This window comes from Juglans microcarpa x Juglans regia, chromosome 1D (genome assembly GCF_004785595.1).
Source record: "Juglans microcarpa x Juglans regia isolate MS1-56 chromosome 1D, Jm3101_v1.0, whole genome shotgun sequence".
In the NCBI taxonomy this organism is placed as follows: domain Eukaryota; kingdom Viridiplantae; phylum Streptophyta; class Magnoliopsida; order Fagales; family Juglandaceae; genus Juglans; species Juglans microcarpa x Juglans regia.
In genome coordinates, this window is record NC_054594.1 from 23,486,694 (window position 1) to 23,512,175 (window position 25,482).

The 25,482-nt window shown below is 33.8% G+C and overlaps 3 protein-coding genes across 3 annotated transcripts; 2 read left to right on the top strand and 1 right to left on the bottom strand.

The window, feature by feature from the left end:
* Window positions 1-1,469: 1,469 nt before the first annotated feature.
* On the bottom strand, window positions 1,470-2,659 carry LOC121243244. The gene is made up of 2 exons (XM_041141370.1): window positions 1,892-2,659; window positions 1,470-1,775 (listed from the first exon to the last, which is right to left on the bottom strand). Exons 1-2 carry the CDS (start codon window positions 2,657-2,659, stop codon window positions 1,470-1,472), a joined length of 1,074 nt encoding a protein of 357 aa, XP_040997304.1.
* Window positions 2,660-9,125: 6,466 nt separating this feature from the next.
* LOC121254544 (receptor kinase-like protein Xa21) lies at window positions 9,126-13,384 on the top strand. Its single transcript, XM_041154634.1, has 2 exons — window positions 9,126-11,327; window positions 12,755-13,384. The coding sequence occupies exons 1-2, from the start codon at window positions 9,866-9,868 to the stop codon at window positions 13,126-13,128; spliced, it is 1,836 nt and encodes a 611-aa protein (XP_041010568.1). The 5' UTR covers window positions 9,126-9,865; the 3' UTR covers window positions 13,129-13,384.
* Window positions 13,385-16,133: 2,749 nt separating this feature from the next.
* Window positions 16,134-20,333, top strand: LOC121243333 (7-methyl-GTP pyrophosphatase-like; the record flags this gene model as incomplete). The annotated part of the gene is made up of 7 exons (XM_041141478.1): window positions 16,134-16,187; window positions 16,427-16,501; window positions 17,453-17,536; window positions 18,004-18,069; window positions 18,152-18,243; window positions 18,585-18,622; window positions 18,746-20,333. Coding segments are annotated over 4 exons (231 nt in total), but the record flags the coding sequence as incomplete, so codon positions are not given.
* Between the last annotated feature and the right edge of the window lie 5,149 nt (window positions 20,334-25,482).

Consider the following 25,482-nt stretch of genomic DNA (forward strand, 5'->3'; position numbering starts at 1 on the left):
TTACAGGAAAGATCTTGTTTACAAAAATTAATGTTATAATGTAAGTTAATATGTTATAAAAAAAGTCCTAATTTTGGTAGGGATGAGGCATGACATGAGAGAGAGGAAAATAGCAAAAAATAGAAGACTGGTGTTTTTTTAAGAAAAATTGTCATCATTCATTTATAAAAAAAACTTACATTTATGATCGGATACATTATGGGATGTCCCCGTATCAAACATGACATCATAAACCAAAATCATGCATTTGGAGCTCCACCAGTACACTATTTCATGTTGTAACTAGTATCGTTTTTACTATTACTAAACTCTATATTGACAAACGTCTAAGAGATAACACTCTCTGTTAAACAGAGACTCAACCTCACCCTTCATAGAAAGAAATGACTCAACCTCTATAGAAAAACGTCCAAAAGACAAATTTTTTTTTTTATTTTAATAAACAATAAGGAAATCATAAAGGAAAATAGTAAGATAGATGCAAAACATGATGGATTACAGTTTATACCAACTATGGTAGAGTTTGAAATTTCTAACAGTCCTTGAAGGCAACACAGTTGTCTCTTTTCATCCACAAATATCAGATCTGAAAGGTCTGGTAGTGGCAAGTCCGATGATTTGACGCATATGTCGAGAATAATTGCCGAAAGAGTTGGCGTGTGAGAACTGCACACGGTAATATTCGTAAAACCACCACTTTCCTCCGAACTATTTTCGACCTATGAATCTTTTTGTGTTGTGCATATCTCTCGATAGTTGTTGAAAAGCTGTAGATCTACCTTTTCAACATAAAAAATAAAATAAAATTAAACAAAATAAATCTTGATAGACAAGATGAGTGAATAGAAGAAGAAGGGAAGGAGAGGAAGGAAGAGGAATGCCACCTCCCCTTATGGCGAAAATTATATCTGAAATGCTTAGTTTTTTTAAAGAAAGAGGGGGGCAGGGGAGGCGATCTATAAAGCAATATATATATATATATATATATATGTGTGTGTGTGTGTGTGTGTGTGTGTGTATAATATTAATTTGGAGTATTTGACAAGAGTCCTGTTAGCGTGCCACCTAGCTTTGACTGCTGGGCGTGCCCGCTAGCACAAAATCACTTTTTTTTTATCTCTTTTTCTTTTTACATTTTTTTAATATATTTAAATATTTTAAAAAGATAAAAAAAATATCAATACACTAAAAATCACTTTCTAAATCATTAAGTAAAAAAATAAATAAATACATGAATAGTCAAAATGAGGGGACAAACTTAGACAACATACTAGCATTTTTCATTTGGCAAATGAGATATATTGACAGACAAAAGACTAGTGTTGTTACTACGATCGAAGTGAAAACTAAATAATATATCTTTTGGTAGCCAATAAAAAATAACACTCCTAGACATAAAAAAATAACACTACTTGGGGTAGTGGTGGCCGGCATTCTCCCATTTTGCCTACCGAGCAAACTGTGGGCATTCATGCTTTCAACTCTTGGACATAACACTCCTGCGCCAATATTTGCTCACCCTGAACTTCACCGACTCCCACTTCTGTTGAAAATTTCATCTTGAGGTAGTAAGTGGAAGTTACCACCTTCAAGTCATTGAGGGTAGGTCTCCCTAGTATAGCGTTGTAGGAAGACAGAGCCTTTACCACAAGGAAGTCTGTCATTGTTGTGGTTGCGTAGTTGCCCTGGCCTAAATGACTGGGAGCGTGATGGCGCCCATGGGCTGGACGGCTTCTCCCCAGAATCCTTTTAGTGGAGTAGGTGATGGGCATAACCTGTCAAAGTTAATGCCCATCCTGGTGAAAGTGTCCCAGAATAAAATGTCGACTGAGCTACAGTTGTCGACTAAGACTTGCCTAGTCATATAGTTGGCAATTAACAATGTAACCACCAAAGCGTCTTCGTGGGGATACAAGATTCCCTCACAATCCTTGTCGACAAATGAAATGCTTGGGGTCTTCCCCAGCCTGGGATACTTGTGTGGCCTATCTGATGTGTACACTTCATGGTATCTGGCCCTGCGGGCGTGGGCTCTCCTACTTGAGAATGTGGTGCTGCCTCCTGCGAAACTGCCTGCTATTGTACGATTTTTACCAAGCGAAGCTTGTTCCTGGTCTTGCCTTGGGCGGGGGCAGTGGTTTCTCCATTCCCTTTCTGGCTTATGGCACTTAAGGCTCCTACTTATTTTCCATTCTTGCTGACATCCCTCCCTCGTTTGTGGTTTAATGTAGTCAGCTAGCATTTTTTCTAGCTCTCCACTACCTGTCATCTCATTGATTCGCCTTTTCAAAGTAAAGCAATCTTTAGTCCCGTGGGAGCTAGTTTGGTGATACCTACAATAGCGCGGGTTCTCGCATGGGGGGCAGCCCTCTTCCTTAGACATATGGCTGCTTTCCTGAACATTGTGGTTGTTATGGATCATATGGCACCCTTGATCTTGTTGGTTGGCATATCGTTCACACCTCTCATCTCGATGGTTCCATTCATGTGTTCTCTTATCTTTGTCTTTGGAGCTACTCTGGTTCTTATCCTCGGACTTCATCTCCTGTTTCCTCGGTTCTAGGAAAGCTTGTAGTGTGTTTTCTGCATTGACAAAATCGTTTGCCCTGTCCAAAAATTCTCTTAAGGTGGAGGGCGTCCTTTTGGCTATCTCGGTCATAAAGGGGCTCTGAGTCCAGATTCCGCCTCGGAGGGCGGCTGGGTGATTTTTTCATCCTGGTTGTCCGTTGTGAGTCTCTCTTTGTTGAAACATGTAAGTAAGCCTTTAAGCTCTTCCCTTCTCTTTGTTTCATGGTGAGCAGATATGTGGCTGGTCGTCAATGCGTCCTACTTGCCATGAACTGTGTAAGGAATTGCTTTGCCAATTCCTTGAAATTGCCAATAGATCCAGGACACAACATCCAAACCAACCCCTCGCTATGCCTTTCAGTGTCAGCGATAAAGCGCGACAAGCCACTTCTCCAAAGAAGCAGTGAAGAGTCATATGCGCCTTGAAGTTCTTGAGGTGGTCGACGGGGTCCTTGGACCCATTGTACAATTCGATTTGTGGGACTTTGAATTTTCTCGATAGAGGCACGCCCATGACCTCTTCACTATAGGGAAGGCCCGTGCAAGTCAGCAGCTTCTCCATGGAGGAGGAACCTCCCATATTCTTCGCCATTTCTTGATATTTATCAACCAAATTGCACAGTTCGTCATATAGTCTTTTCTTTTCAATTTCGTCACTATTTATTCCTCCTGCATTGTGCACATCTCCCTCAGCCTACTGATTTTGAAGTGGGGGGGGGGGGGGGGTTGTCCTTTTGCTGCTTTAGCTCTTCGTTCTCCTTTTGCAATTGCTCAACGATCTCCATCGCCTGTTTCAGCCTTTCTTTAGCCTTCACCAATATACATTTGTCATGCTTGATTTTGGGTCGCGGTTTGTGTGTGACCGAGTAGTCGACATGTGAAAATCACGTTGAAGTCTGTAAGTATCCTACAGACGGTGCCCCTGTAGAGGACGTGTTCCACACCACTACGAATGACCACACGGTTATCCTACGATAAGTAAGTAACGGCACTGATTGTCCTGTGAATACTCCGATACCAAAGTTAGCAGAGTATATGAGAGTGAGTATATGTAACAATGCGATAGATTGTTCGTTACCTTTTAGGGGCTACTTATAGAGAGATTTGTTGGTGATAAAAGATGATTGTTATGTCCATGTTGTGGATCATCTTTGATTCCTAATAATTGGGATAGATGACTCCTATAATCTTGGAGTTATCTCTCTTTTAACACTCTTACTTTGTAGGAGTTATCTTATTTGAGATGGTTATTTCAATATTAGATATTTATCATCAACCCCAGGATCGTTTTTCTGTAGTCATGACTGTGGGCTTTTCTGTTGTGGGTTGGGCCACTATGGGACCCAAACATCCCCTCCAATACCAAAACACTGCCATCTGGCACAATTGAACTGTTCGAAAAGTAGAACAAGCATGGATTGTTGATTTTTAGGCCAAAAATGACATCTTAAATTCGTGTGGTTAATATAGTGGGTAATGCCGTAATTTTAACACATTTGATGGCAAAATGGGGACAGAATTTCGAAACACAAGCCAAAAATAAAACAACTCTGCTATAGGTACCTGGCATTGGGTACCTTTTGCAGACTCGACTGACGTGGTTAATGTCACGTCAGCCGATATTATTATTTAAAAAAATGAAAGAAAGAAGCGATTTCAGAAAATCATCCCAGAGCCAACGCCAAAATCAGTCTGTGAAGCACATCAAACCCATCCCAGAGACAACACCAAAACAAATTGCTGCCCACGATGACACTTTCACTCTCTTACCATATTTTGAACAGTGGAGACAAAACCGTTTTCTCTCATTTTTTTCTTCTTCATGTATCTTCTCCACTCGTCTTTTTTTTTTTTCCTGTTGTTGTTCCTGTTCTTCTTCATGTTTCTTCTCCACTCAAGTTTCAAACTTATGCCCAGTGGATACTCATTTAGAAAAAACTGAAAAGAAGAAAAAAATTCATATATTCAAACTTACACACACATTCAAAAAAAAAAAAAAAAAACTGAGAAATAATACAACAAAATCACCCAAAATAAGAAGAAGACCCAAAATCACCGAATCTAAGAAGAAGAAGATGAGAAGAACCTAACATGTGCTCGTCTTCGTTGGTAGACAAAGAAGATGAGAAGAAGACCCAGCCCTTTTCTTTTTCGTGTGGAGCGCCTTTCCAAGCTATTCCAGCAAATGGTCTAGTCCCCAAGTTCAAACCAGTTCAAAGCTAGGACTCATCCCAAAGGCAATGTCAAAGTTCAGTCCAACGCGATGGGGTGCTCTGTTCGTGGGTACACGAAGAAGACAATCTGTTGTTTGGGTTAAGCACAAAACGTGGCGTTTCATCTTTTACACGTGGAGGGACGGGTACGTGGTGGGTACCCACGCCGAGTGTAAGTAGACTTTTTGAAAATAAAAAGCTGCCTGTCTAATGTGATTGAACCGTTTAAAAAGTATATATAACAATTATCAACCGTTGATTTTAAGGACAAAAATGGCATGTTCACCATAACTTTATAAATTTATTATGTGAACCATGACTTTATCCCCTTCCTTTGCAGGATAGGGATGGATCCACTGTTCATCTTCTCCTTGATGATCAGGGATGGCTTGGATTGCTCCCAGCTAGGCCACGGGGCCGAGCCTTTTACTTTTTTTTTTTAATTAATATATATATTTTTAATTCAAAAATTAATATACTTTTTTAAAAGTTAGTTTAAGCATATCTTCGTTCCACAAACTATTACCCAATGTTATCCAAAGTTTAAATTAGCATCACATTAAGTTATTGAATTGTAGATCATTCATATTGAACTGTAGATATTGAACCATTAAATATATACCACACATAATTAATCTTATATTATATACTGCACATAATTTTTTAATTTTTTTCTTATCAAATATGTAATATATAAATGATAAGTAGAATAATTTAATTAAATTAATAATCATAAATTCAATTAAATATTACATGAATGATATTAATAAAACTCAAAAATCGTACAGGGATAGTTTATGTAAAGATGCTGGAGTAGTGCTAGCCCGAATTTGTCCAGAGGAAGGGAAATTTTTTTTTTTTCGTTCATTTTTTATATCCCGACGTCATATTTAAGATGTAAAGTGTAAACAAATATATAATAAAATATTTCCTTTTTAGTTTTGTTTACTTAATAAATATAGAGAAATGAGACGAAGCATTATTGTAGAGAAAATATATTTTTTTTTCATAAATTAAGAAAAATGCTCTTTCGTTAAAATTACTTTTTGTGTATTTTATTTTATGTTTTATTTTTATTTAATAGTTAAAGAAATGACAACTAATACAACTGTTTGTTCTTCTAATAATTAAAAATATTTAAAATAAAATATAAAAAATAAAAATATCAAATACGTAAAAAGAATGTCCTAGCATTGTCCTTTTCCGGAATGGATCACAGATTCACACGACCAACATGGTCTGCTTTTTTTGGGTGAAAGTCATTTTGGAACAGTAGAATACACGAGATTTGTTTTTTTAATTTATCTCAATTAAATTAATTAAATTATTATAATTTTTTTAAATTTTTATAAAAAATAAAAAAATAATTTAATTTTTTTATATCTTAAAATAAAAATAATATTAAATAAATATATTTTAATAATATTTTATTTAATTTTTAATTTTTATCTTAAATCAAGTACTCGATATGCGCATCAGAAATGACCACATGGTCTGTCTCGTTCGTACCGCTTGATGTGAAAAAGCTTACTCAGCCCTCTTCTTTTTGGATTCATCCGAATAAGAATCATGTCCAGATCCCATCATTCACCGTTGACAGACCATGTTATAATCGTACGGTGCATTTCGAAAAGAGCCTGCTACAGTACTTCCATAGTCGTACGGAAAATGTACCTGGTGAGAACAGCTGTTCGGGAAAAGACTTCAAGACTGTTACCGCTTCGTTTAAAAAGTAAACTCCTCTCAAACTTTAAAAAAAAAAAAAAAAAGTACAAACCTTGAATAACAAAATTTGCGGAGGAAAAAAAAATAGTCAATTGGATTACAACTATAGGATAATATCATCAATCAGGCCAACAATATATGATACGCATTTCTCCTTCCGAAAGACATATTATAAATAATTTATTATTCACTTTTTTTATTAATTATTATTAATTAAAAAAATCCAAAATTAAAAATAGCTACCTTTCACAAAATTCCCTAAAACCAAACATCCATTCGATTATTTCACATGTCAAGAGAAAACAATAGTACTCATATTTCATGGGGTTATTCAAAATAAAAATAATAAAATTATAAAAAGTCCAGAAATAATACACAATGCACAATTTGGCAAAAGAGATACCTAGGTTAAGGATATCAAATTAATCTCACATGTCTAGGAAAAATTTGCACATATAGTGAGAGAAAGATATATAGTTAAAAGCGTGCATGACTCCACTAGCTAATGGCCGGCTACGAGTAGTACTACGTCAACGGCTTCAAAATTCTAAGAATCTAATCCACTAATTTGCTTTTTGAGTGTGTTTTGGAGTCAATGGAGTAATCACCACGGGCGCACATCACACGCATACGGCGTTTAAAAGCGTGCATGATTCCACTAGCTAATGACTACGCGTAGTACTGCTTCGTCATACGTACGGCTCCAAAATTCTAATCCACGAATTTTCTTTCTCGAGTGACTCGAGTGTGTTTTGGAGTCAATGGAATCAATTATCACCACGGACGCACATCACACGCTTCGGCGTACAAGAATATTAACACTAATGGAGTCAATCACCAAACATTTCGAGTTTTGATATTTATCATCTACAGATACTATACATTATTCTTATTTTTATTTATTTTTATTCTTTTTAAACTAATTGAATTCTTCTACTCATTATTCATACATCACACATTTGATGAGAGAAAAAAATAAAAATAAATATATTGTGTAGTGTATGAAAATGATAATAAAATTTTTCATTTTGATAACAACATATTAGCCCCAAGGGATCGATTCTTTTGCAAATAACATGGATAGAGTGAGTTTTACATATTTTATTGTTAGTGTGAGTCTCTCAATTAAAGAACATTAAATAATCAATATATATATTACCTATTTTATATATTATTGATCATCATCTTGTTCTTTTTCTCTATCCTTTAAGTTGGAGCAAAACTATTCATCCCACTGTGTAGCCATCGGACTAATTATTATGTTTAATGCATTAAACATAATAATGCATTCCTTGTAAAGCATACTGCTTTACAAGGAATGCCCCATCTAAAGATTTTATAAAAATAAAATTACAATTGATGTAAGCCGTAGTACATTAAATTGTAAAAATTCTTTTATAGCAATACTTACACTTTATATCGAGCCATATCAATTTTAAATTATTTTATAAAATTATTTTATAAATATATCACTTCTCTAATTAGAAAATGGAAAAATGAAATCATTTTAACAAGGTTTTCATGTAACGAGATTTGTGCATCAAGAAAGGAGAATAATCACGTTTTGTTTGAGTATTTCTGAAATCAAATTTGCTCATTCTCGAAGTTATTTATTTTTTATTTGAGTCCAAAAAATGAAAAATAAATATGGATAAATTTAATTCATTAACATTCTGTCGAATTTTTACTATTTGGAAAATTTAGTTATGCATAATTAACGATAAATGACTGGTAAAGCCGGACCCATATTGACTTCCATGAGCCTTAATGGTTGTGGCTTCACTTCCTTTATATTAGTAGCTTAACACTGCTCTGTTATCATCTTCACTACTTCATTTCATGCTTCTTCATAAACATTCTCATAATCCTCTCTCCTGCACTCATGGTGCTCATAGGAAATCTGTTCCCTCTATTGCTATTGGGTTTTCTATTTGTGCAGTACTCATGCATGTTTCAATTGATCCAATCTTTTAACAATTTTACAGACCAATCTGTTCTCATTGCCTTTAAATCTGGAATCAGTTCTAGTCCAAATAAAACCATCTTGGCTACTAACTGGTCCACAACACCAAACTCAATCTGCAATTGGATTGGGGTCTCCTGTAGTCGACGTAGGCAAAGAGTCACCGCTTTGGACCTTTCCTACATGGGTCTCCATGGCACCATTTCTCCTCATATTGGTAACCTTTCCTTCCTAGTCTCACTTGATCTTTCTAACAACAGCTTCTTTGGTTTTATTCCGCATGAGATCAGTCGTCTACATCGCTTGAGAATACTCATTTTGTCATTCAATCAATTGGAAGGAAGCATCCTCCTTCCATTCATAATTGTCAAAAGCTTCGCAAGGTAAGTTTTGATTCGAACCGTCTTATTGGTGCAATTCCATCGTCATTTGGCAATTTGTCAATGTTGGAGTTCTTGAATTTGCAGCGTAATAGTCTCACTGGTCCATTTCCTCCGATCATCTTTAACATTTCTTCTCTAAACGTTTTTGCTGTTACGTCTAATCACATCTTGGGACCTCTTCCGAATGATCTTTGTAGCCACTGTCCCAATCTTAGAGCACTTTATTTCTCGGATAACAAATTTGGCGGTCAGCTCAATTCGCAATTTAATAATTGTGGGAGCTTACAATTTTATCTTTGTCATTCAATAAATTCGATGGGAGTATTTCAAAAGCTCTAATTGGTAATTTACAAAAGCTTGAAATCCTATATCTTGGAAGTAACAGTTTCACTGGTATCATTCCTTCTACCATATGTAATTTGTCAAGGTTGCAAGAATTCGGAATTGAGGATAATCACATCCAAGGAAGCATTCCGACTGATTTGTGGCATCTTCAGAAGTTAATTGTTTTGTATTTGGGAAGGAATAACTTCAAAGGGGCAGTACCTCAAAAAGTCTTCAACCTTTCTTCTTTACAACGCATCGACTTCGAGCAAAATTCCCTATCTAGTTATCTTCCATCACTAGATTCAGGGCAATCTTGCCCTAATCTTGAAGAACTTTTACTTGGTAGCAATAAACTTATTGGTCAAATCCCATCCTATCTTTCAAATTGTTCCAAGCTCATCATAGTAGACTTTCATGAAAACTTATTCTCTGGATCAATTCCCAAAAGTCTTGGAAACTTGAAGAACCTCCAACAACTTTTTTTGAATGCAAATCAGCTAATAGGCCGTGAGGCTACAGATCAAGAGACCAATTTCATTTCATCTTTATCCAATTGTAGATTTTTGACAAGTTTATACTTGAGCAATAATCCATTGGGTATAACAATTCCAGATTCCATTCAAAACTTTTCGGCTTCCTTTCAAATCTTTCTTGCAGGCAATTGCCAAATAAAGGGTCATATTCCTATGGGAATGGGTTTTTTGAAAGGCTTGATCTGGCTTGATTTGGGAGGTAACAATTTGACTGGAAATATCCCTTTCACAATCAGTGGTTTAGAAAGATTACAAAGATTGAATCTTTACAATAACATGATTGAAGGATTGATTCTAGAAGAGATATGCCAATTAAGGAATTTGGGAGAGCTAGATCTCTCAAACAATAGAATCTCTGGAGTCATCCCAAATTGCATTTCAAACCTCAGTCTTCTAGAAAGGCTATACTTAGGTTCTAATAGACTCGAATCATCAATACCATTAAATATATGGGGCCTCGAAAATCTATTTTCTTTGGATCTGTCATTTAATTCCCTTGGTGGACATTTGTCTTCGACCATGAAAAAAATGCAAACTCTCGAATATCTAGAGTTGTCAAGAAATGAAATTGCCGGAGAGATTCCAAGCATCATTGGAGCATTTGAAAGCCTGAGGTTTCTTGACTTTTCAAACAACTCCTTTCAAGGAGGCATTCCACAATCTTTTGGCAACTTAAAAGGGTTAGATCTCTTAGAACTTTCTTACAACAATCTTTCTGGTGCAATTCCTAAATCCCTTGAGGCACTTCCATATCTCAAAGACTTGAATTTATCTTTCAACAAGTTAGTTGGAGAGATTCCATCCAGTGGTCCTTTTGTGAACTTCACAGCAGAATCATTTTTAGGCAATAGTGCACTTTGTGGGAATCCAGTTTTTGGAGTTCCACCTTGTCCAACGATTCCTACCTACCAAAATTCAGAGATGAAAAATATTTTGATCAAATGTATTCTTCTTGTGATTGCGTCAATTATAACCTTGGTAATATTGGTTTATTTGCTGAGAAGACTTCGGAAAAGTAACATGGAAATACCGACTTCACTTAATGAATTTCCTGCATTGGAACATAGAATGATATCATATCAAGAACTTTGCCAAGGGACAAACAACTTTTGTGAAAGCAACTTGCTTGGAGTCGGAGGTTTTGGCTCTGTGTACAAAGGAATACTTTCTGACAGGACAATTGTTGCAGTAAAAGTTCTAAGTTTGCAATTGTCGGGTGCTTTCAAAAGTTTTGATGCAGAATGCAAGGTGTTACGTACAATTCGACATAGAAATCTTGTTAAGGTCATAACTACATGCACTAATCCCGAGTTTAGAGCGTTGGTGCTGGAATACATGTCGAACGGCAGCCTTGAAAAATGGTTATACTCTCATAACTACTGCTTGGATCTTCTACAGAGAATAAATATTTTGGTTGATGTTGCATCAGCCTTAGCATATCTCCACCAAGGTCAATCGGAATCTATATTGCATTGTGATTTGAAGCCTACAAATATTCTTTTGGATGAGGGCATGGTTGCACATGTGGGTGATTTTGGCATTGCAAAGATTTTAGTCGAAAACAAAGACTCAACACACACCAAAACTCTTGGTACCATTGGCTACATCGCACCAGGTACGTACGTACATAAATTTGGTGTTTGCAAACTGATCAAACACCAAATTAATTATAATTCTTGTGATTTACCTAGTACTCGAACTCCATCTACAAATTAATATAGTTATAGAACTCTATAATTCCTCCATAGATTCTCTTAGGAATGACCTCATTTGATCTATTAGAACTTCAGTAACACTATTAATAAACTCACTTGCACACTAATGAACTCACTTACTCTTGAAGGACAAGATGATGAAAAGATTAAGAAGGTGAGGCTAGGGACAAAGTTAGGATTATAAGTTTGGGGGGCCCGAATATTTTTAGGTTAATATAAATAATTCAATTGAAAACTTTTAGGTACCATTAAAAAGGTAATACAATAAAAAAAAAATAAAGTGAGTAGAAATATAAGAAAGATATATAAATTTTGAAATTTCATGCTTCCAATAATTTTGGAAATTTAATATTTAAGCTTTTTATATGTTGCAATTAAACAAAAGAGACTAAACATTGGTAACGAGTTATATATGAATTATAAATAAAAGATAATTATATGCAAAGGATAAACTAATTTTTGGGTTTTCTAAATAATATATAACAATAAACTTGATTAAAAGGAAAAAGAAAAATAATATATTTCATTAAATATATTTCATTCAACTAACTATAAATTTTAAAAGAAAAATAATATAATATTAAATTATAATTTTCTTCAAATTAAATACTATAGAAAAAAATTATTAGAGACCAAAAGCTAATTTAATGATACAAAAATGGCTCACTTAAGAATTAATTATGGACAATATACACCACTTAATTTTTGACAAGATCGAGACTGGTCATGATATTATAAACTTATATGAGCAAAATTATCATATGTTGAAAAAACGGCTTAGCTTCTATGCTTAACATGTCACAAGTTGTTCTCTCATGCATAAAACAATATGCATTTATGAAAATAATGCCTGAGACGACCTTCAAAAAATTGTGGTGGGATGCATAAGGGCAGGTTTATTTACACAAAATCAGATTATCTCATCTCATATAATTATTATAATTTTTTTCAAACTCTCACACAAAATATAATAAATAATTCAACTACTTTTTTAAATTTAATAAAAAAATAATATTATAAAATAATATTATAACAACATTTTATTCAACTTTCAACAAAACATCTCATCTCATCTCATCTCCTCTCAACTATGTAACCAAACTCATGATGACTTGCATTTGCAGTTCTGGTTTGGTTTGCCTTCTGTAAGATATATATGTATTTATTTATACGCATATGAGTATATATACACTGATCAAGAGCTTTTGGATATATACTCTTTGTTTTTGGATGGCACATGTGAATTATAACTTAATTATGCCATTTTATTAAGACACAAGTTGCTAACTTATAAAATGCTTTGTTGACAATTTGTGAGTATTTTTAGAATATGGATTTGAAGGGAAGGTATCCATCAAAACCGATGTCTACAGCTATGGCATAACATTGTTGGAGGTGATCACGAGGAAGAAACCCACCGACGACATGTTCACTGGAGACTTTACTTTGAGGCAGTTGGTAATTGCATCTATTCCAGATAGAATGATGGACGTTGTGGATGAAGGTTTACTAAGAATAGAAGATGGAAGAGACACCATTGCCTTGCAAAGTATTCTTTCATCAATCATGGAATTAGGCTTGAGGTGTTCTGAAGAATTACCTGATACAAGAATGGATATCAAAGACGTGTTGGTCAAGCTTAATAAAATCAAGTCAACTTTTTTTGAGAACAGGAACAGGGTTACTAGACATGACGATTGACCTTAATTTGTTTCGTATGTTTTATGTCTTTTTAATATCGTGAAGTACTTATGAGTGGTATGTAACATGTTTGTGTCTTTAAATTATGTTTCCGTTACTCTTAAATTATCCACATTCATTTGCTTGTGAAACTTCTTTAACTAGAAGAATTGTCCTCAGATGGGTTGAAACTTGAAAGTGGTAATCTTTACGCTACCAGCTTCTACTTCTTGTTTAATTCCAGAATTCTCAGAGAACCAAACAAAGGAAAGGAATTGAATTCGGAAAGAGTTTCAGAGAAGATAGTAGAGGAAAGGAATCCAAATTGAATGAGAATATTGACTGTTGATCAATTTCTTATTTCCAAGTGACATAGTGAAAAATAGAGAGAGAGAGAGAGAGAGAGAGAGAGAGAGAGAGAGAGAGGACCAACTTGAGAAGAATGAGAAAATGGTCCTTTTATTCAAAGAATCAAAGTCTATCAAATTACTTTTATTGGGAGATTGTTAGGGATTGTGTTGTTACATGCACAATTTGCAGAGAAGAAGGTAGAACCATTACATATTCCAGATCCTGTTTGGCAAAGAAGATATATGCGCATCCAGCATATACACAGGGATGAGATTCTCAATTTGTCAAAATCTAATGCATCCACACCTACACTATCAAAATTCATCTGCCCTACGAGCATTAGCGTTTCATGAAAACCATCTCCAAGATTTAGCTAAAAGTACTTGTTTGTCATAAAATTAAAACCATTCAAGATATAACACCACATTGGATTCGTCAAAATAATTATAATATTATTTTTTTTTAATAATAATATTTTTAAAAACATTTATAACAAAAACCATGAAGGTGCAAAACCAAGCGCCTCCTTCATTCCAAAGAAAGAATGCTGAATAATCTGTAGTAACAAATTAGTGGCTAAAAAATGACTTCTCGATCGTATTATTTTTCATGAAAAGATATTTGCAATAGTGAATTATGCAACTGTCGTGTAATTGCTTTGAAAAAAGTGAATAAAACATGAGACCCACATAAAAAAAATTAATTTTTTAATAGTGGACGCCACTCTTTTTCAAAGCGATTACGCGATGTTTACGCACTTTATAGTTGTATATAGAATTACTTTTCTTTTCCAAAGTATATTTTTTTTTCTTGGACGAATTGTTTTCTTGGTCGATGAACAGTAACTTGTCAATACGAGTTTTGCTTTTGATTGACTGTAACTCATAACATGGCTTTGGTTAATTCAATGCAGTAGATTTAACAAAAAGTAATGAACCATATGTTTGGCTTGACCAGTGCTCTAAGTGTAGGACCAGGGGCGGAACTATGTTGTAGGTACTGCCCGCCCCCCCCCCCAAAAAAAAAAGAAAATTTTAAAAATTAGTGTTATATATTATATAATTATTATTTTAAGTGTAAATATTTTGAAAATATTTAAGATTGCCCCCCAACACTCAAACGTAAAGTATATCATGACCCAAATATCTTTAAGTCCATTAATATGATAGTCTTGATTTGACATCTCTATCTTTCTTTATTTGTCTTTGGTGTACATTTTATGGTTTGTTTAGTTTCATATCAATGATAACATATAAGTTTTTCTTGTCTTTTTGACTTTACATATTTAGTTACACGATTTTTTTATTTTTATTTTTCATTTGGGTCATTCTCGACTTCATTAAATTTCTTGCCTATCAACTGCACATAATCTTCCTTTATAACTTTTGAGATGTTTTTAACCACATATTAATTAGTTAACTAGCTAGAAGTTTTTAATAGAGTTTATCTAATGGTTAAAACAAATCTGGAAGATTCTTGCATATGAGAGTTAGCAAATTTATCTAGCTAAATGATTGATGAGACATTTTTAGAGAGATAGAGAGTATGTGAAAAATTTATTTTCTTTTATGAAGAATTTATTAGTTATTCACATGCTTTTTTTTTTTTGTTCACTTATTGATACTAATATAATTATACAATAAAAAATCTAATGATTTTTATATTATTAGATACTTTTTCAAGTTTATTCTTAATCTATAAATTTTTCTTAAAGCTTAGAAAAATATGAGTAAATCGAGAAAAATTATATAATTTTATAACGTATGATTATTTTTTTATATAGTTACATGCAAAAAGTACATATTAATTATGCTGACATATACTGCACACTTTGCCGATCGCTCCCCAGACACCAAATCCTAGTTCCGCCCCTGTGTAGGACTGAAAGGGCTTAAACTCCGAAGGCATTGTTTGATTTTGGCAATGTGTCTGCCTCTGGAGAGACAAAAACGCCATTTTTGTGCAGCTACTGTGCACTGAACGTGTAAACATTCAGGAAATATATGGCATTGTTTTAGGATGTTCTTCATTACAATGCTGCTACCGGCATGAGCTAATGCCAATGCCTTTTGCACAACGTGTTGGGCCGTTGGCAGTTTTTTAAAACTCAATTGGGATCTCTTTCTTTTTCTCAAGTAAATTACTTTTTTCCTTCATTTTGAGAATTAGCAAGGCCCAATTCGAGGCCTAAGCCCAATATTTATATAGAAACATTCTAGAATTCGTTTAATTGAATAGGACGGAAGAAAAAGGAAAGCTCCTTTCCTCTCTCTACGGCTAACACAGAAGAGAATTGAGAGGTTGGAGTCCTCAAAAGCCTCATCTACAAGAGGAGAGTGAAAGAAAGAAGATAAAATATGTCTACCAACAGTTCCGCATTTACGGTACATTTCTTGCACCGTACAACATTTTCCCAACCTCTTTGTCTCTGTCTTCCCTACATGACAATAGGAAAAGAAAGGGAGAAAAAGAGTGCGCAAAATACCGTTGCTGTTGCGCCGCAAAACTGTCTTACAATATTGTCTATTCGTTTCAACTTATGTAGCTTCTATAAAGATACGAAAAACTCTTTTGTTACGATTATTGTACTTCTTTTCACTAACGTTTTCCTGATTTCACAATGGACGGGTTAGTGGGCTATAAATGTTATTTTTCACTTGATTTATGACAGATAATTTTGGGCTCATCGACAAATTTTAAGGGAGATGGGATATGAGTTCACTATAATGGTATGGTCATATTAGTGAAAAAAAGCTTTCTTTATCTGGGATGGAGCCTGTTAGAATATTTAATGAACTGAATAAATTTATTTTCCATATCTTGTAAACTTGAGGATTGAGCATGGTACAAAGCAGTTTCCTATGTTTTGATCCTGCCTCTTAATTTATTCTTCCTTCCATTCAGTTAAAATCGATAAATTGAGTTGATTTAACAGAGCTTCACAAGATTAACCGGGCTTGTGAATTAGAGTGCAGACATAGATGAGAAAATTATTAGGAGGGAAAAGCCAGCTGATTTGGTAATGGCTCTAGCTGAAGCGAAGGTATATTTAATTGTTAGCTCTCTCTAGTTGTTGAACCTCTAGGAATTGGATCTCAATGTTAATTGTATGCATCTGTGTGCATATATTTTATGATAAAATCCTGTGAGACAGAACCCAGGTCATTTTTATCTGTTGTGATTTCTGTGAATGGAATGTGAATTATGTTTCAGATCTTGCCTCAAACTGATATGAAAATAGAATACTCACCATTGCAATTCATCGAGCTTTGGAGGCAGGAGTGTATCTAGCGGGTTCGGAGGGATGTGCCCCCTGAAACTGCTTAATAGGCATTTAGGTTTGGGAGCAACTTGAAAGTAAGGAAAAAGACTTCAAAACAGAAATTGAAATGAATTATGGTGGGGTTTATTCTTTGGTGGGTTGGGCCGTGGGTAGTACACCTCATCCGCTACTAAAACATTAACTCTGGCAGCGCAGGGTGTTGTGAAACCAACGATGACAAACAAAGTAAAAACAAACAATCACATGACACAAAATTAATGTGGTCCGGCAACGTGCCTATATTTACATAGTTGCAGAAGATTTTGTTGTGTTGGAGAATCACAAAATACACTTTGGGAAAAATATTATTGTTTAGAACACTCAGAACCATCATTAAGTACATATTTATCGTGTCACACGGCGAAAACCCTAATTTTTACTTTTCTGCATTATTCGCTCAAGCGATGTGTCGAGCATATCGAACAAACTCTCAGTCCGAGCTTCGCTCGAGCGGAGTGTCAAGCACACGTTGAGTGAACTCTCTATACAAGCTTCGCTCGAGCAACCTGTCTAGCGAATTTTCTATCTGGCACTTTTTCTAATAGCCCCCATAACTTATCATGGGAATGTCATTTGTTCCCCATCTTCCTGTGATTTTGGGCACCTTATTTCTTTTATATACTTGTATGATGATAATTTCATTAAACCTTCTTATTGTGATTTTCTTCTTAGGCAGATGCCATTGTATCCAGGCTCAAAAGTACAGCTCAATTTGAGGGGGAGGCTCATTCAACACTGTTGATAACTGCAGATACAGTATGCCTTGATTCCCCTTTAGTTACTATGATAATTTAACTGATTTTAGCATAAACTACATCCTTCTACTTTCTCTCAGGTAATACCTGAGCAACTGGTTTTCTTATTTTTCTGTGCCTTGATTGCCTATAAGTGACAGCTCTAGTAATTGATGAGTCTACCTCCTTTTAAGAGACGAATGGGGACTAGGTCTTTTGATACGTACATACTTCAGCTGCAATGCAGTTGAACTTGCACTGAGCATGCTTTGTAAATTACTTGATAACACACCTATATATGAGATGGCTCTGTAAGATGAGTATGGGAAGAAGATATGTTTCGAGCTTATTCTCCCTGTCCTGTCCATGTAGTTTTTCTAAATTGCCAAATTTTATTGGTTTGTCATCAATAATCTTCTTGATAAGTTTTAATCATAAATCCTACTTCTAACTTCCCATTTTTTTTTCAAAAACAATTAAATCTTTAAGGGGTGTATGAAGGGATAATCAGAGAAAAACCATCCAGCAAGGAAGAATCGCGGTAGTTTATCAAAGGTTTGCTTAATGCGCTTCACTCTGACCATTTCTCATTCAAAAGTTGAGCTGATTTTGATGGTCACATCCCTGTGGGTTGCAGGATATTCTGGTGGTCAAGCAGAGGTGGTAGGATCTGTTCTTGTAACTAATCTTAAGAGTGGAAAAATAAATGGTGGATGGGACAGAGCCGAGGTAATGGTTTCTGGCACTTTTATTTGGATGTGCTCTTCCTGATGAGTGAATATTACTTGATTTTAAGCCCACCTAATCTCAGTACATGTTAAAAATGTATTTCTCTATGTATGAAAAAGGTATTGCTGCTGTTTTACATCATATCTTCTTTTCTTTACATAGTTTCTGTCGGATTCACTTGGGTTTTTGTTATTGGAATAAATTCCGTTAATGTTTTGCATATGGAGATCTAAATTTTAGCATGTCTATTCACTTCGCTTTAGAAGTAACCATGTAAATTAGCTTTGGAAAATTAATATTTTTCTGCATGGTGATATACATTTATTTTTATAATATACCAGATTCTTTGTGTTTATAATGCCTGGTCATTGATAGCCTGGTAAAATTCTTAAGATCCATATTCTCTTTGCTATTTGATATTTTTTGCCAGGGATCTTTCTTTTCAAATACTGTTTATTAACTTCTTCCTTGACTTCTTTGTTGACAAACGAGCTGCCCTCAGATCAATGAGGGATTTACACTCAATGTTGCTGGAGGTTTGATGCTGGAACATCCAATGACATTGCCTTTTGTGGAAGCAGTGGTCAGCAGAGCTTACTGTCTCTCTCTCTCTCTCTCTCTCTCTCTCTCTCTCTCCCTCTCTCTCTCTCTCTCTATTAGTCTCTCACATACACATATGCCCACACTTTGGAGGAGCTAGTTTTAGGCACCACACTATTGTGGATGGCACCCAGACTATTCAAGTCTTTCGGACACCTAAGCCTCTCCAAAGAACTCGCCTGACCAGTGATCCACATCCCCAGTTAAAACCTTCTTCCTTATGCTCCATCAATGAGTTCTAAAATTCTGCTTTATATTTTTGGTGTTCTAACAAACAAAGTTTCTGCCACACTCTCTCTATCAGGCATTGGCATTCAAAAAATATGTATGATTATATCATCCATGGGATCATGAAACGCGTGGCACTACACCCATAGGAGGAGCCAGGGATCGAGGGGCAGTTCACTTTGGTTTCCATAATGATCTCAATTTTAAGGTAAAGTTTCCATACGTTTTACATCGAGTCATATTAAATTCTAAATTTATTTTTGTAAGATCTAATTAGAAAATGATAAAAACAAAAACATTTAACAAGGCTTTTCAATGTAACGAAATTTGTGCATCAAGAAAAGAGAATAATTAACGTTTTTGTATGTGGATTTCTGAAACTAAATATGCTCTTTATCGAGGTACATTTAAATGAAATATGGATAAATTTAGTTCTGCATTTTAGAAGAAAGGATTATTTTTGTAGGATACAAAACCAAAACACAAATAATAGGTTTAAACATTGACATTGACGGACTAACCTAATAATTAAGAATAATGCTATGATGCCTTTTAATTTGTACCACTCATTTTGCCTATTTGATATGGCACTACATAGCTTATTAAAAAATGTTTTAAAATATATATTCAATATAAGATGGTGCTCGAAACACAAAAAGATGAAGACGAAAATCCTAAATTCCCTTTAATATTTTATGTTTGTATTTTTAATTTTTTTAGTAAGCCATGTGATAGTGCATTAACACTACAAGAAATAAGGCTTTCTGTGGTCAAAATTATTTCCAGCAACTAGTATTTTGTTGCAACAAGTCAATAATTACTGTTGCAAGGCTTCATTTCCGTCAAGTGGCTGAATCGCCACAAAAACCGCACTTTTCCTAGCATAAATTCAGCGCTGCAAATACAATTGTTGCAAAATGTCAATACAATAGACGACGTTTTGCGACAATTTTTATTTGTGGTGATTTTAAGTTTGCAGCAAAACTCAAGTTTTAACATTTTCGTTCCTTTATTTTCGGCGAACAAAAAGTTGAGGCTAAAAACCACTTTTGCGGCCAAGTAAATTTCTAAAGGCATTGGTTCTTCGAGATTTATATTAGTATATTTTTACTTAAAAAGTGGGGATAGATAAGCATATGGATCGACTGAGTTTTGTAGTATTTATTATTAGTCATGTGAGTCTCTCAAGGAACATTAAATAATCAACAAATATGGTGAACCAATTTTATATATGTATTGATGATTGTGTTCTTTTACTCTAATCATGTTGTGAAAGTCACCAAAAATTCATTCAGATTCTAGCTGGCTCGCCCGTAGAACAATGTTAACGACATTCACTACAACAAATTTTAGCTTTTGGGATGAAATTATTTAGAAACGAACTAAATTTCACCCCGAAAAGTAATTATTGGAGAAGTCTAAAAAAATTGATGACTTTATAAAATCGTTCAAAGGGCTAAATATTCGTTCGAACTAGATCTTCTGTGACGAATTAGGTCGTCTAAAATAATCAAGCTCATTCGAATGAAAAAAAATTCTGTTCGAACTTAGAATTAATGTTTGTTCGAATGGTTTATAATTTGTTTGAATAATAATCTTAGCGGGGAAGTAATTTATTTTGCCAGAGAAAGTTCGAATCCATTCGAACCTCAATTGGTTTGTTCAAACGGAGAAGATTTGGTAAGAAATTAGGCAGGAAGGTTGCAAGATTGTTTGAACTACACATATTGCGCTTGAACACAACATTTATGCATTCGAATGGATCAGTTGGTGTGAAATTAAATTAAAAACTGTCGGGGAATTTTTTAAACCTTGTTCGAACGAAACATAAAATATTTATGAATTCATAAATTAATTTTATGTAATTAATGAAAAAATATTTTAGTGATTTATTTTATGTTAAATAAGATTTTTTGTTAAATAAATATTACTTATAGTGTCATTTTTTCTATTATCGTGAACGTTATGTAAAATGAAAAAAAACATAATTAATAATAAACAAGCTAGCAAAAACTAAAAAAAAAACCATACATTAATGCATCCTAAAAATATAATGTATGGCGGGAATATAATGTATGACTATTTGAATATTTAAATTATTGATACAAAATACAAATAGTCATGATTGTCCATACAAAAAAACTCATTTAATGCAAATAAAAGATATACACTACTAGGCCTGATCGTGTAGCACTGCCTCAACTCCAGCAAGGCGTGTCTCAATATCAGTCACTCGAGACATGAGCTTTGACTCGGTCTCTGCGGGGCGATTCGGACTACATCAATGATCTCTAATGTCTGTGCGCGCATCTCTGTACACATGATATCTGTAATCTCTTCACCAGTAGCACTACGTGATGCACTCTATGTAGATACCTCGCTAGACATGCCCTATGCACCTCCTTGAATGTCGACTGCCTCTGTAATGGGTGCACAAAAATGAAATCTGCAGTGTCCGATGCTACGAGACAAGGTCGTCCAATTGATCAGTCTAATCAGCTCCCGAACATGCTCAAACGCATTTGTCCTGACTCTTTTCACTAAAAGAAATCGTGTGAGCAGGACACCAAACAACAATATATCTGTCATAAAATCTTTTTCATAAGTAAAAATATTATATATATCAAAAGGAGTAACCAAGTATGCTGAATAAAATAAAACTTTACCTGTCGTAGTATAGGTGGCTTCTGAAATTATCCTAGCGAATATATATCTCGCTACGTCGATAGGCACCCTACGAGTGACCCGTAACATAAATCGTGTCCGATCCATGCTCACCTTAGTCTTGTACAGTTGTGGATCGATGTTGTTGGCTATTATAATGTTCGTGATCTTGAAAAATTTAGATAAGTGCACCTGTTTGATGCTCTTGCTCCCATCATAGGAAGGAGCATCTGGACCCACAACCAACTGACTAACCTCATGATCAGCGAGGCCATCGATTTCATCAGGCATCACAGTATCTTATCAAGATAGTTATGTCGTTCGAATAGTTTCCATAAATATTTTATTCGTTCGAACATCTTACGAATACCGGTCCAACAAAAAAAGAAATATTCCTTTAGTTATTATTATATTTGTTATATAATATAGTATATATACTTATACTACTTATATATACTTATAAACTACAATATATTATACTTATATATACAACTATTTAATTATATACTACTATATATATATACTATACTTGTATATTTATAACTATCATATAATATGGTATATACTTATGCTAATACTATATGGTATACTTATATAAAATATACTTATATATTTTAATATACTTATATAATATACTTATAATACACTACAATATTCTTATCTTCTACTATATATTTAGACTAATATATATTCTTAACATATACTATACATATTAACTTATATATATTCTTAACATAAATATTATACTTATATATACCTACACTTTTATATATATAGTTATAAAATTAGATATATATATATATATATTGTACATTCGAACGGCCTGTTATTACTGTTCGAACGGTTTAATTATGTGCGAATGGAAATTTATAGCGTTTGAACTTATAAAATATGTTGGTGCCATTGATAAGCTGTGGCGGAGTCAATTTGCACTATATTACACTTTCAATTATCAGTTCGAATGTATATAATTAATGTTCAGCTGAATTGATCCAGGCGGGAAATGTTTCTTGCTTCTCTGTTTTCGAGTTCGAACGATTAGTAAATTTTGTTCGAATGAGAAAAATAATAAATAAGACGTCCAGAAGTAAAAAACGTGTGGACATTTGGGAAATTTTGTTTTTGAGATACAGAGAGCGTGAGAGAGATCGTGAGCGTGAGAAAGGAGAGACCGTGCTAACATCAACTCTTTCTTTCTCTTCAATTTGCTAAGTTTTTTTGCTTTGATATTCTATTTCCATAGAATTGTTTTATTAAAAAACTCAAATTTATGTTCTCTTCAATTTAATTTATTCTTTTCCTTCCTGTTTTTGAACAAAAGATTAAGGTTAGAATTATATTTGTATTTGAATGTGAGAAAACATGTAAATATATTTGTATTTGGATGTGGGAATTTATTTTTGTTTTTGAACAAATAGGAAAATATATTTGTGTTTTTACAATGTTTGTGAAATATGCATCTTATGAGATTGTGCTTATCCCATAAATGTATTATCTGAGATTGTGTTTTGTCTCTATTTCGTGTCTAGAATCTGGGTTGCAACCATTCAAACACAATGATTTCCCTCGAAAGCGTTATCCTGTTCGAACAGAATTTGAAGTGTTCGAACGGTTGTACTCCTATTTTTTTTTTTTTTAAAAGAAGAGCAGGAAGTCACATGTCCAATAGTGACCCCCTCCAAGTTTAATAATAATGCCCTCACTTAGGTGGAGGAATACCGTGATAACAAAAATGGCCCATGGAAAACCCATCAAGACCGCAATCAAGAAAACAATCTATGACAATCTTATGTAATGAACAGTTGTACTCTTATCATAAAAGTCATATGTTGTAATACTTAAACTCAAGTTTAATACTTAAAAGATAATTTATTAAAAATTATAAGGTATAAATAAAAATAAGTAAATTTAAATTATAATTAATATTTAAAAAATAAGAAACATAAGATTTATTAATACTTAAAATTAGAATTAATACTTAAAAGATAATTAGGTTAAAAACTATAAGGTATAATTAAAAAGAAATTAAATTTATTATTAATACTTAAAAAATAAGAAACATAAGATTTATTAATACTTAAATTAGAATTAATACCTAAAAGATATTAGGTTAAAAGCTATATGTATATTTAAAAATAAGTAGAGATAAATTATAATTAATACTTGAAAAAAGAAGAACATATGAATGATCTTCCACTTAAATTAAAACTATAATGTATAATAAAAATTTAGTGAAATTAAATTATAATTATTATTTAAAAGATAATAACATAAGAATTAAAAAATAGGTAATACTTAAATTAAAATTAAAATTTAAAATATACTAAACATAAGAATTATTAATACTTAAATAAAAATTTGTACTTCTAAATAATAATAATATTGGTGATTTGGAATGTGATTTGATTTCAAATGTAATAATTGTAGGAGTTGGTTTACTAGTGGCATGATTTACTAGTTAGGAGTTAGATGGATTTCAGAGTTATTTTTATATGCAATTGAACCTTAGATTCATTTGAGAGTTGTGGCCAAATATTCTCTTAAAGAATGTTTAGGTACAACTCTTGAATTGTCCAAAGTGGACAGTTTGTGATTCATCATCTATATGGCAAATATATTCCGTTTAAACTCTTGTGTTAGTCAATTAAAATTTTGGTTCAGTGTTTCCTTACATTTTTCAGATATGTGATCTGCAAGTTTCTCAATCCATGAATAGGGTCGACGACTTATCGTGACTAGCATACTTAGAGAAATGTAGGGAAATGCTACCAAAATTCTTACAAACATTAGAGTTTAAACTGAGTATATATGCGATATTGATGATAGTCTTTCGAATGGGATAGGACCAACTACCTTATCAAATAGAAGCAGTAAATATGAAAGACTCTTGTAAATGTTTATCCCAAGAATTAGGTTTTTTTGATAGACAGCCGACAAGTAACAGAAATACAATAGAGAAGAGTTGGATGTTGTTGATATAGACTTTGGCGAATATAAATAGTATGCACAAGGGTGAAGGTTTTTATAGAGTTTGCTTGCATTAGTGTTGCCTGTCGATGATTTATAAGATATTCATGCAAGAATTGCAAAAAATCTTAGTTGTTATAATTGGTAGTAGTGGAGAATCATTTTATTTGTAAATAGAATTGATCCTCAATACTCACTTTGGGTCTGGCAAACCATTTCCTAAAGGAGTTAGATTTAGCAGCCAATCGAGTCAAATGGAGGAAGATTGACATGGACGACATAAATATGGATGCTTCTGATGACAGTAATGATAATGGAGAGGATATGACTGAGATGTTAGGCAATCTAGTGTAGGAATATTTGGGACGAAAGATTGAGAAGGAACATCTACACAATCATTTGAGGGCCATGGAAACTTTGGAAAGCTGTGGGAGGATGCAAAACAAGAGTTGTACAAAGGGTGCACTCTTCATAGTAAGTTGTCTTTCACGGTGAGGCTACTCCATATTAAGTCTATTGGTCGTACTTCTACAAAGGCCATCGACATGTTGCTAGAATTATTTAAAGAGGCTCTCTCTCAAGATAATGTAATACCGCATAATTTTTATGAAGCGAAGCAATTGAAGCGAGGGCCAAGATTTGATTATAATATCATCCACGCTTGTAAAAATGATTTTGTTCTCTTCTGACAGCAATATGCAGAATTTGATTCATATCTAGTGTGTCATGAGTCAAGATGGACATCTAATAAGTGTAATGTTGTCACACGGCGCCGACAAA

Bases quoted from the DNA above. Each gene is read 5' to 3' on its own strand.
- LOC121243244 (XM_041141370.1), bottom strand. From the start codon at position 2,659: ATGACCGAGATAGCCAAAAGGACGCCCTCCACCTTAAGAGAATTTTTG. The intron at 1,776-1,891 runs GTGGTTACATTG...TAACTTTGACAG, and splicing joins ATCCCCACGAAGACGCTTTG to GTTATGCCCATCACCTACTC.
- LOC121254544 (XM_041154634.1), top strand. From the start codon at position 9,866: ATGGGAATGGGTTTTTTGAAAGGCTTGATCTGGCTTGATTTGGGAGGT. The intron at 11,328-12,754 runs GTACGTACGTAC...GAGTATTTTTAG, and splicing joins CATTGGCTACATCGCACCAG to AATATGGATTTGAAGGGAAG.